The sequence below is a fragment of the Pelodiscus sinensis genome, chromosome 5 (genome assembly GCF_052426305.1).
Source record: "Pelodiscus sinensis isolate ZL-2025 chromosome 5, ASM5242630v1, whole genome shotgun sequence".
NCBI lineage: Eukaryota > Metazoa > Chordata > Testudines > Trionychidae > Pelodiscus > Pelodiscus sinensis.
This window is the reverse complement of record NC_143056.1, coordinates 24,552,651-24,565,014: the sequence shown is the minus strand read 5'-3', so window position 1 is coordinate 24,565,014 and position 12,364 is coordinate 24,552,651. Positions and strand designations below refer to the sequence as shown.

The window sequence follows — 12,364 nt, the reverse complement described above, 5'->3', positions numbered from 1 at the left end:
AAGAGTTTACTATATGATAAAAGGTTTAAAAACCTGACCTGTAGTTTTTAAAAAAATGAGTGTGTTTATTCTTGAGAAGGAAAAACTGAGGGAGGGACCTGATCATTCGCAGAAATGTTAAGGACTGTTGTAAAGAAGATGGGATCAGTTGTTCTACATATTCACTAAAAGTAGGACCAAAAAATGTTTGATCTGCAGCTTAATCTGCTTGTTGAGGGTCTTATATGCATATCTCAACATTTGTATGGTTTCATTTGTTTGGTGCCAAGCACAGCGTTAAAGTAATTTTTTAAGAGGCCTCGATCTGACGTGGTTTTCTGGTCAGTTGTATTGCTGCACTTGATTATGTATAGAATAGTAATTTGTTTCAACAAATTCTCAATATTTTTAGGTCATGAAACAACTTCTAATCAGTTATCATTTACAATAATGGAACTGGGGCGGCAACCTGAAATAGTAGAAAGGTATGTATAGTACATGCTTAGTTTGCAAGGTCAGCCTCTCACATTTCAGGGTGTTTATGTTGTCCTCCATCCAGCCTTTATTCATAATTAGGGGCATGTCTACACTTGCTCCCTATCTAGAGATAAGGATGCAAATATAGTGCACCGAAATTACTAATGAAGCGCAGGATTTAAATATCTCACACTTAATTAGCATACTCGGGTCCGGGCGCCATTTTGAAATCATGTTATTGCTAAATAAATTGCCCCGTGTAGCAGCATTATTTTGAGAGAAAACCCTTCTCTCGAAATAACTGGTAGACCTCATACAATGGTAACCCTAAAAAAAACCACTGTGATTTCAAAATGGCACCCAGACTCGATTATGCTAATTAAGCACGGGATATTTAAATCCCACGCTTCATTAGAAATTTCGGTACACTACATTTGTATCCCTACATTTGCATCCCTATCTTGAGACAGGGGGCAAATGTACATGTACCCTCACAGATTTACCTGGCATTGCTCGGGTCCCTTAACCTGGAGTGAAAGTACTGTCCTATCACAACCTGCCCCCATTTGGGAGGAGGCTAAGGGTCGGAGTGGGAGGGAGATGTTTGGCCATGCAACAATACCTATAAGAAATTTAAGGATGGGGTGGACTACAGGGGTCTCAGGGCAGACGGTTCAGGTGAGTGGTTTGTGCAGGAGTTATGGCTGGAAATAGGAATCATGAGTCAGGGTTCGGTATATGAGGGGCTCAGCACATGAGGCGGAGGGTGGGTGTGCAGGAGTCAAGGTTGGAGTGTATGAGGGGCTCAAGGCAGGTGTTATGAGAACGAGGCTCAGGGCAGAGGGTTGGAGTGTGGGAAGTGTAGGAGTTAGAGCTGGGGAGGGGTATTCAGGAGTCAAGGTTGGGGTGTATGAGGAGGGGGCTCAGGGCAGGGGGTTTGGGTGTGGGGGGTGCAGAAGGTAGGTGCAGGAGTCAAAGTTAAGGTGTATGAGAAGATCGCTCAAGGCAGAGGGCTGGGTGAGTACAGAGAGGGGCAAGGGAGACATTTTGGGCAAGGGGGCTGCAGCTGCACTTACCCTGGTCACTGAATGTTTCTTTTTGCTGACTAGGGAGTGAAGGCAAAGTTTACAACATGTGTGCCTTCCTCCTCTGCTCTCCCCTAGGCAGCCAGGAACGAGAGCAGGCTGTGAACTTTGCCCCTCTCTCTAATCAGCAAAAAAGAAAAAACAGAACACTCAGCGACTGGGGATAAGTGCAGTTATTTAAGTGATTTATTTAGAAGCCTTTGTACAAAGCAGGTTTTATCTACAGATGAAATGTATGCCATCTGATTGCATTGTACTTGATACATATTACTGTGGCCCTGATCCTGGAGTATGTGCTCAGGCAGTCAGCCTTTGGAATCGGTAGACATTTAATCTGAAGGAGGAAAACAGCATTAGGCTTAATACTTGGACAGTTTAAAAAAAAGAACAACCCAAAACACAAACAAACAAAAAAACCCTGTTCTTCTGGCTTAGCAAGAAATGTGTGTTGATAACTACAGCCTCTCCTTCATTACACCTCTAGACTTCAAGCTGAAGTGGATGAGGTTATTGGAGCCAAAAGGGACATTGACTATGAAGATCTTGGGAAGCTTGAGTACTTGTCCCAGGTACAGTAGAAGAACAAGACCACAGGGACTTGTTTTGCAGCACTTTTGCCTTATCACAGCATGGCCATTAGGGGCTCTGAACTAGCTTAATTGTATACAGGCAACAGCAACAATTCATTCTGATAGTGTTTGTCCTCTGATAAATAATGAGGTATTTTGAGCCTGGAGGGAGGTAGCATAATTTGGGGAGAAAAGATGTTCTTTAGTTTTTATTCTGAAGTGGCACACAAATCCTTGCCTGCTTAATTTAATTATCACAGCCCAGAACTAGGTTTCTCACTCACAATGTTTCAGGTGACTCTCTGCCCTTCTTTTGACAACATGGGTTTATAGCTCAGAGAGTCTGACTTGGGGTGACTGACCAAGTTTTAGACACTGAGCTCCTACTTGATTGATCGTATACGGTTCTTTTTAGCACTGTAGCATGAACTCACATACCCAGTGGAAATGACCTGGGTTCTTAGGCAATTTCTACACTACGCAGAAGATCAATGCTGCCATAGTCAATCTTCTGGATTCGATTTAGCAGGTCTTCTCTTGACCCACTAAATTAAACCTGGAGGGTGACTCTGTTTGCGCCAGTACTCCTGCTCCTCGTAAGGAGTAAGGGAAGCCAATGGGAGTGTTTGTGCTCATTGGCCTCCCGCTGTGTGGACAGTGTGAAACTCAGTTTAAGATAAATTGACTTCAGCTACGTAATTAACATAGCTGACCTTGCGTATCTTAATTTGACCTGCTGTAGTGTAGACCAGGCCTTAGTCTTGCTGCTGTGGGTTTTTTGTTTTGTTTTGGTTTTTTAAATTATGTTCATTGTGGTCTCCTTACATGTAAGACACTAACAAGAGCAGAAGGATATGTGTTTAGCTATACTGTTTCCTTAGCCAGCAACTTCTCTAATTTCACGCCCCTGATTAATTACCTGATTGTAAAGTTCATGGGGGGAAGAATTCCTGACATTTCCCTTTCTACCATGTTGTAATAATTCACTCTTTGTTACTCTGACACAGGTTCTCAAAGAATCCCTCCGATTATACCCTCCCGTTCCAGGGACTGTACGTTGGACAGCAAAGGAAAATGTCATTGAAGGTGTCAGAATTCCAGCAAACACTTCTCTGTTTGTGAGTTTGGTGACTGCATCCAAAACCCAGGAGGCTGTAGGTCTGCACACACAATGGAGTCAGACACTGTAAAGCCAGAATTCTCTGCTGGCATAGATCATCGACTTTGGGAGAGTTATGGCAAAGTGTGAATGGGGCTAGTGTGTGGTAGTCCAGCAGGGGGTGGTGCAAAGTGTTTGGGTATGTCTACACTACCCTCCTAGTTCGAACTAGGAGGGTAATGTATGCATACCGCACTTGCTAATGAAGCCCGGGATTTGAATTTCCCGGGCTTCATTAGCATAAGCGGGGAACCGCCATTTTTAAATCCCCGCTGCTTCGAACCCCATGTAGCGCGGCTACACGGGGCTCGAACTAGGTAGTTCGGACTAGGGTGCCTATTCCGAACTACCGGTACACCTCGTTTCACGAGGAGTAACGGTAGTTCGGAATAGGACCCTAGTCCGAACTACCTAGTTCGAGCCCCGTGTAGCCGCGCTACATGGGGTTCGAAGCAGCGGGGATTTAAAAATGGCGGCTCCCCGCTTATGCTAATGAAGCCCGGGAAATTCAAATCCCGGGCTTCATTAGCAAGTGCGGTATGCATACATTACCCCGCTAGTTCGAACTAGCGGGGTAGTGTAGACATACCCTCCGAGTAGAGAGAAGCAGAAATATTTTTGTACCCATGAGCCATCAGAGAGGCTTTGGCAGTGTGCATCTCATAAGTAATACAAACACACATTTTATTGGCAGTTCAGCACGTATATCATGGGAAGGCTGGAAAAGTTTTTCAAGGATCCGCTGACTTTTAATCCGGACCGATTTAGAAAAGATACACCAAAGTGAGTATATTTTACTACCATGTTACCAGAACTTACTGAGTAACTATTATGAAAAGAGCTTTAATAGAAAAGATATGAGATTATTATGCAGCCTCTTTCCGACTTACGAACTGGTTACGGACCAAGCAATTGGTCATAACTCGGTTTGTTCGTAAGTCGGACCCCATAGAATTACGCACGACCGTGTTGTTCGTAAGCGCGGATCGCGTTCGTAACTCGGGGTCCACCATTTATGACAGCTTCAGTCGGAACTGCTAACGGTCGTAAGTTGACCGTTCGCAACTCGTGGTCTGGCTATAGTATTTTGCTCAAATGTGAATCCAATTGTTGTTATTAATAATAATTTTGTAGTATATAGCAGGTTTTTATCTGCAGATCTCAAAGCACTTTACAAAAGAGGTTGTTGTTGTTGTTGTTGTTATTGATATTGTTAACATTTAGACTGGAGAAGCACCCTAAAGCTAAATCAGAATCAGGTCCATTTCACTGGGCACTGTCCAAATATATAATAAATGACAGTTCCTGCCCCCAGGAGTTGACAGTATTTTTTGAATGAGGAGTAACGTTAGTTCAATCCAAGGGGTTTGGTTCGAACTAACGCGTCCCAGCGTGCACTTTAACTTTCGAAACAGCTGTTAAGCAGAGTAATGCGCTGGTGAGTTCATGCTAATGAAGCGCGGGATATTTAAATTCCTGCTTCATTAGCAATTTTGGTAACCTATATTTGCATCCCTAGTTCGAACTAGGGTGCAAGTGTAGACGTACTCTCAGAGATGTAAAGAAATTATTCCTAAGCAATTGAAATGATAGTTTTGATGACATGTTTGCTTTATAAACCAGCTCATCCCAGTGTAGCCATCAATATACATGTTGTAATTTTTTTTCTTTGTAGGCCATATTTTACCTATTTTCCATTTTCTTTGGGACCTCGTTCCTGTATTGGACAGATATTTGCACAGGTAGGCAGACTGCTGAAGTTTTGGTGTGTCCCAGCTTTTTCATAGATTTCAAGGCCAGAAGGCACCAGTGTCATCATCTAGTCTGACCTGTGGTATAACACAGACCGTAGAACTTCCCCCGAAATAGTTCCTAGCACAGGTCTGTTAGAAAAAGTTCCAGTCTTGATTTAAGAATTCTCCGTGATAGAGAATCTACCACGGCCCCTGGTAACTTGTTCCAGTGGTTAATCACATTCTCCATGACAAATTTCTGTCTTTCCAATCTAAATTTGTCTAGCTTCAACTTCCAGCTATTGGATTATGTCATCCTTTTCTCCAATAGCGAGAAGAGCCCATTAATAAATGTTTGCTCGTGGTACAGTCAGATCACCTGTTAAACTTCTCTTCGTTAAGCTGAACACCTTTTAACTGTTGCTTCATTGGTACCTGCTGTGCCATGTTGCTGAAGCAATAGGCATTCAGAGGCTCAAAGGCCTAGAGACAAAACTACTGACCTGGCCTCTTCCCCTTAGAGGTGGGATGCCCGGATCTGTCCTGCTGCATGTTTGTGAAAACTGGCCTTGCTGTTGCCTGCTCTATAGCTCTTGTGTGGAATCTTCTGTTTCTCCAGTCTCCCATGCTTCTAATCCAACACATTTCAGGAGAATTAACTCCACTTTAAATCTCTCTGGGGGTAGCTGTGTTAGTCTATAACTAAAAAAACTTAAAAAACAACAATAGTCCTGTAGCTTCTTAGAGACTAACAAAAAATATATAAGCTTCAGGGGGTAGCCAAGTTAGTCTATTACAGAAAAATACAACAAATAGTCTAGTAGCACTTTATAGACTAAGAAAACATGTAGATGATATCATGAGCTTTCGTGGGCACAGCCCACTTCTTCAGATGAGTTATGAGTTTAGGATGTGCAGAACCAAAATAAATTGGAGAGGAGAAGGGGAGTGGAGAAGGGGGAAAAATGGGGAGGAGAGTGGCAGACAGGGAACTTAGAGGGAATCGGTAAGTATCTGAAGATTGGGTAATTAAAACGAAGCAGAAAAGAATCAAAGTCAATTGATAGTATCCTTCCTGACTTAGGGGTCTACACAAAACTGTTTGCAGCTTTAACGACTATTAAGTTGATCGTGCCGCAACCATCCTTCATCACGATTGAGTCCATTAGCATGTGAATTGAATTTGTGGATGAACTCTAATTCCTATGCTTCTCTGTGGATCTGGCTAGTAGAACTGGTTTGTGACAAGACAGCTACTTAAAGATCTTTTAAACAGTGATTCGGAAGTTTGAAGTATTCCCCAGTAGAATTCTGCATGTATATAGATAGCATCAAAAGCGTTCATGGAGGAAAAAAAACCCTGTCAATTATAGTGTCCATGCTAAATGAGGCTAATAGAGTAGGCTGTAAGTATCCGATATGTAGCTTTTGATGTCATTTGGGGGTTGAATGTAACGACCCAACCAGTTCCTGTCTTTGTTTAAGCTGTGTTAACCTTTTAAACAGGATTTTACATCCCTAATGGGTATGTACCCTAACCCAGCAGCTACTGAAGGCATAGAGGCCAATGAGTTTGGGGGCCCTGTGGGAATTACTACCACAGATGGAATGATCAAGCCATCACAGACATAAGTCCGGGGGGGGGGGGGGGGAGCACAATCCAGAACAGACTTGCACAGGGAGAGTAGGGAAAGGGTTCCCTGGGTGAGAACTAGTGTTGCCTCTAATTTTTCCTACCCTGAGTGTAATGAATATTCTTATGTTCACCAGCGTGGATCACCTTCATATTGGTGCAAATAACAAAATGTATGTTGCGAGGTTAGAGCCAAGGAGTTTTGAGTGTGGCAGAGGGTTGGGGCGGAGGAATATGAACCTCTGGGATGGAGCTGGAGTTGAGAGGTTCAAGGCTGGGGCAGAGGGTTGTGGTGCGAGGGCTCTGTCTGGGGGAGGGGAGGCTCTGGTGTGGGACTGGGGATGAGGAGCTTGGGGTCTGGGAAAAGAGGTACAAGCTTGGGGTTGGTGCAGCAGGGGCTACATACAGGGCTGGGGTTTGAGGATGCAGCGGGGGTTCAGGCTCTGGACTGGGGGCGTGAGCTTTAAGATGGGACCAGGGATGAGGCTTTTAGGGTGCAGGAGAGTGATCAGATCAGGAGGGGCTCGAAATGTGGTAAAGGCCTGAAGCTTGGGCTTACCTGGGCAGCTCTCTGCTGGGAGCAGATGAAGCCCCTTTACCCCCTGCAATGGCAGTTGCGTGCTCGAGCCATCAGGGATGGGTGCCCCCTGTCCCTTTAAGATCTTTAAAGCTTGGGGAGAGATAACTCTCCTCTCTGCAGCCCTGAGCCCCCACATAGGGCTTAATGGGAAGCTGCACAGCCACAAAGCTTAAGGGGGAACTTAGGAGGCACAGTTTGGTTGGGTAATGAAAATGGCAGTGCATAGCAAGGGGAAGCTTGGAGTCAGGCAGTGGGACCTTCACTCTGAGTTTATGCTTGGGGCTCATCTAAATGCTGTTATACCTGTGCTGCCTTAAAGTGGTTTGATCAATAACCTTTTCTCCAAGTCACACCTGGAACTTAAACCAACGGACGTAGCTTTGTGCCTGTCACGTGTGTCCAGTTTGTGAAACCTGCATGTGACTGAAGGACACCCCTCACAGGGGCAGCTCTCTCCCTTACAGAGTTACAGTAATACCGTAGTCTGTGTCCCTTTCAAGCTCCGTACTTTACAGAGTTGCCCAGTGTCTTAAATTTAAATCGTTCCTGCCAAAGCCTCATTTACATCTGCTGATTTAAAGTTTTCTTTTCTCCCTAACAGATGGAGGCTAAAGTGGTGATGGCAAAACTGCTTCAGAGGTTTGAATTTCAGCTGGTGCCAGGACAGAGCTTTGAAATTGCAGATACGGGAACCTTTAGGCCAAAAGATGGTGTCACGTGCAGATTGAAGCCACGAAACATTACAAAAGGGTCCCAAATATAATGGGATTAGGGAAGGGTGGAGTCAGTGATAATTGTGGTAGAGTTTCCTCCCAGATTTTAGAGATTTTTATAGTCACTTCTGCGGGGTGCTATATAGAAAATGTTGTCAGCTCACCCCATAATTACTGAGGAGAAATTTGGGAGTTTCAGTTTGGATGTTTATTTGAATCTTGAAGCTTAGCAAAAAGCAGACTTGATCAGGTCCTGCTTGTTTCTCATCAGACTTAGAAAAGCCATAAGAATATCATCTCTTACTCTGCCACTTGTGACAATGCCTAAATCCTAGTCCAGATTTTCCACTGAGTTTAATGGAACCAAGATTTTGGCATATGTTCCTAGGCATATCTGCATGTAAATAGTAAAACAAACAGTGGATAGATTTGTACAGCAGTTTTGGTGTGAGGTTGGGGGGTGAAAGTGGGTTCATTTTTATTACATCCAAATTGCTTTCCCCGTCCATGCTCTAAACTGCAGTAATGCATGTTATTCTTGCAGTGAATATGATTCAATATATGAAATCTAATGCAGGAGATGGGACTAGAGGCTACTACTATTGTCTGTCCTACAGCTGTGCAAATACTGATTTGCTGTCAATTCCAAATTATATAAAAAATTGTTTTGGAATGAGCAAAAATGATTTTTTTTAAATTGGCATCTCAAAAAATAAAAAAATTATTGAACAAAATATTTTGATTTCAAGCATTTTTAATGTTTGTAATTGTTTGGGTTTTAATAAATTTAAGGGAAATTTCTAAATGAAAAGTTATTTTGAACCAAAAATTGACATGTTTGGTTTTCAAAATTTCAATGAAACATTTCTGGTTTTTGTGAACTTTCTTTTTAGTTGTTTTCAGTTGAAGTAATTTAACAAAACCTCCATGAAATTCTAAAACATTTCGATATGGCTAAGTTGGCATTTTTGCCAAAAAAATTTCCCTTAGCTCCTGTCTTGTCTGACTCTCTCACTTTCATACTATCCTTCTTTCCAATCCCAGTGCATGTTGCTGAGTTAACACACCGTCCTATGTCTTAGCTGTGCATTACCCTATACTAGTTCTACAGCTGAAGTTAGCTGGATGCTTCATGCCTCACAAAGTACTCAACTGGACTGGCTTCCGAATGGCCTGTCTCTATTGAGCGAAGAACTACCTGGGCAAGTGCTATTGTTTAGAAATAGACAATAATTAATAGATGAAGAACATGGATGAAAGGGAGTTTCGGACAACTGGAGCTGAACTCTGTTTCTTATCACTTCCAGTTAACACGAGCAGAAGACAAGATGTGATATGATATTCCTGTAAGGCCAGATTGTCATGCTCTTACACTGAGTTCCAATTGACTTCAGTGATACTACTCATGGTGGGCGAAGTACTATTTGTCTTAAATTAGGGCATGATAATCTGGCCTATCACATTGATGCATTATCCCTTCAGTAATGTCCTAAGATGCGTATGCTGTCAGGTATAAGGACCTGCATTTGCTCAGTTTCCTGCCAGCCTAGTGAACACAGCTGGGCAGCATCAGCTAGACCATCTGACGGCTCACCCCATCTGGTTGGCTAAGGAAGCTAGCAGGCTTGTTCTTAAGCCAAACAGCAGCCATTCACTGGCTCCTCTGTGCATATGCTTGTGCTTAGCTTACTCTAACCCCTGCTTCCTTTCTGTGCTCAGCTTGCTCCAAGTCCTGCCTCTGCATTGCTGCTCCTTGTTCCAGCTGTGCTCCCACCTTGCCTTACTGCAGGTCACCCAGTTCTGGTCTTTGGCTCGTATTGTTGATTTCTGACTTTGGCTTGGGCACCTGGTCTCTGACTCTAGTCCTGACCCTTGTAGTTAGATGAGGCGTGAAATATAAGCCTAAATATCACAGGCCTGGTGTGAGACCTGAGGACGAGGCAACAATGGTCAAGACTTTGCTAATATAAAGCAAAGATAAACTATGAGCAAGAGGCAGGCTCCTGCTCAAAGAATCTGGTGTGAATGGGGTTGATGACATAAAAAACTAATTAGTACTAGGCACAAGCTGGAAGCACATTCCACAGGGATGGTAACAGGACACCTCATGAAGAAACACTTTGGTACCAACATACTCTCCACCACTAACAAGCATAACAACCTAGGCCCAGGACAGAGTCTAAAATGACCATGATAAATAGTGTTGTTTTGGGCAAACCACCATGTACAAGACAATGGGTCACCCTCATACGTCAGTAGTGATGTGTAACTTCTTTATATCTTTGCATGAAAAAAAATCTTAGCTGGGCTGTCATTGTCCAACTGAGACAGCAATGACGAATTCCTGTCACCGGCTGAACTGTGTCCATTGTCACAGGCACACATTCTTAGTATCCTCTAGAATCTAACAGGTAGTGTCACTGTACTTTGTTTACAATAAAGCTGACTTGGTGCCTTTGATCTTTATGTGATTTTGTGGTCTTTGGGGACTCTCTTGGAGTCTGTGGTATGGGCTGTCTGTGCAGAGCCAGTACCACATACAGAGGGGGGAACGCATGTAGCTGGATGGACCAAGATACCTGTCAGGAAACCATACTGGTGACTTCGGACCCATAACCTTCGACTTCAGTTCCTGGCTGTTGACATCTGCTGCGACCACTAGGTGTAACTGCCCATATCCTGATCTTCTGACACAAATACATTACATAAATTTGCATGTACAGTCTCTCTCCAACTTATGAACCAGTTACGGACTAAGCAATTGGTCATAACTTGGTTTGTTCGTAAGTTGGATCCCATAGAGTTATACGTGACAGCTCTGTTCATAGGTGTGGATCACGTTCGTAACTCAGGGTCCGCCATTTACAACAGTTTCAGTCGTAACTGCAAATGGTCGTAAATTGACCGTTTGCAACTCGGGGACTGGGTGTAATGGGTTGTTGCTAAGGAAGGCTTAGCAGGGGATAAATATAAATCTATCAAAGATTCCTTGTGCTGCAGCTCTATTCACCATCCTGTTACCTAATAAAGGGACTCAGTCCCTCTAAGTATATTGCGTGAGTTGATATGTTATTGAGCTGAATGCCTTTTTGCTTAAACACCAGCTTGGGACATTGCAGAGGACCAAATGCCTATTGAGTGAGGGTAGTTGTGATAATTGGGCCTACAAAGTTACCCAAATGGTGATCTCAACTGTGAAAAGTGAAGAACAGTTCATAAGGTGACACAATCTACCGCATATTTTAGAGAGTTCGTCGGTTTGATCAAGAACTTCTAAACATTAAGCGTTAGAACTATCAAATTTGGTGTAAAGCTTACTCTTACCATAACTGAAAGTAATGTAAAGGCTACGTCTACACTGCAGGCTTCTTGTGCAAGAACTATTTTGCGCAAGAGTTCTTGTGCAAAAGGCCTTCCCAGGAGCGCGTCCACACTGCCATATACTTGTGCTCAAGAGATGTGCTTTTGCGCAAAAGCATCCACTGCAGTGTGCACCTACTCTTGTGCAAGAAAGCTCTGATGGCCATTTTAGACATAGGGGTTTCTTGCAGAAGGAAACCCCTGTTGCCTGTCCACAGTGCCTTCTTGCACATGAGATCTTGCGCAAGAGGGCTTATTCTTTGTGGGGAGAGTAATAATTTGCGCAAGAAGCCCTCTGTTCCAATGCTTTACTGTAAATTTACTTCCACAAGGATGCGCGTGCAGTGTAGATGCTCCGCAAGTTTTTATGGAATAACAGCTGTTCTTGCTCAAGATGTCTGCAGTGTAGACGTAGCCTAAGGGTTTGATTGTTCCAGGAAAATGGAATGTGCCTGGAATGGGATTGCTTCTCATAAAACCAAACAGAAAAAAGAATCCCCAAATCAAGTACAGTCCTCAAAATTGACATTAACTGTGTGAAAGTTGAAAGAGACTGAATCAAGATGAGCTAGAATAAGAGGATGAACCTGGAATAGGATTGCTTCTCAATAAACCTTACAGACAATGCAATGATAGAGAAATTTGGAGTAGTGCTGTGTTTTGACGCAGCTAAATCTATGCTTAAGATTTGAAAACTAGAAGGGTATGTCTACACTACCCCGCTAGTTCAAACTAGCGGGATAGTGTAGACATACCCGAAGAAATTAACTATAACCCTTTTTAGTGTATGATAAGAGTTTATAGGGATGAAGAAAAAATACATGCTGAAATTCACAATTAAAAACTTAACTAAAGAAATTAAATGGAAAAATTTCAACAATCCCTTCTTTTAAGAAACAGAAATAAAAATTAACTTCACAAAAATAACACCACATTTTTTCATAAAAACAGTCATTTAAATAAAGCATGTATATTTTCCGTTTATTAAAAAAAACCCCGACACTTAAATTGAGTTAAGGACCTGAGCAATGCAGAGTAAATCTGCTAGTAGTCTGTAATAAATGTTGGGAAAGGTG

The 12,364-nt window shown here is 42.9% G+C and overlaps 1 protein-coding gene across 2 annotated transcripts in view; it reads left to right on the top strand.

Annotated features, from left to right (window-relative positions):
• Positions 1-10,388, top strand: part of LOC102449598 (cholesterol 24-hydroxylase) — a 31,317-nt gene extending 20,929 nt beyond the window's left edge. For both annotated transcript variants that reach the window (XM_075926591.2, XM_075926592.2), the window contains 6 exons: positions 392-464; positions 2,026-2,110; positions 3,118-3,228; positions 3,964-4,052; positions 4,945-5,011; positions 7,817-10,388. In XM_075926591.2, the coding sequence (XP_075782706.2) occupies positions 392-464; positions 2,026-2,110; positions 3,118-3,228; positions 3,964-4,052; positions 4,945-5,011; positions 7,817-7,978 (587 nt within the window). In that variant the 3' untranslated portion in view covers positions 7,979-10,388. The remainder of the gene's footprint in view (positions 1-391; positions 465-2,025; positions 2,111-3,117; positions 3,229-3,963; positions 4,053-4,944; positions 5,012-7,816) is intronic.
• Positions 10,389-12,364: the final 1,976 nt, after the last annotated feature.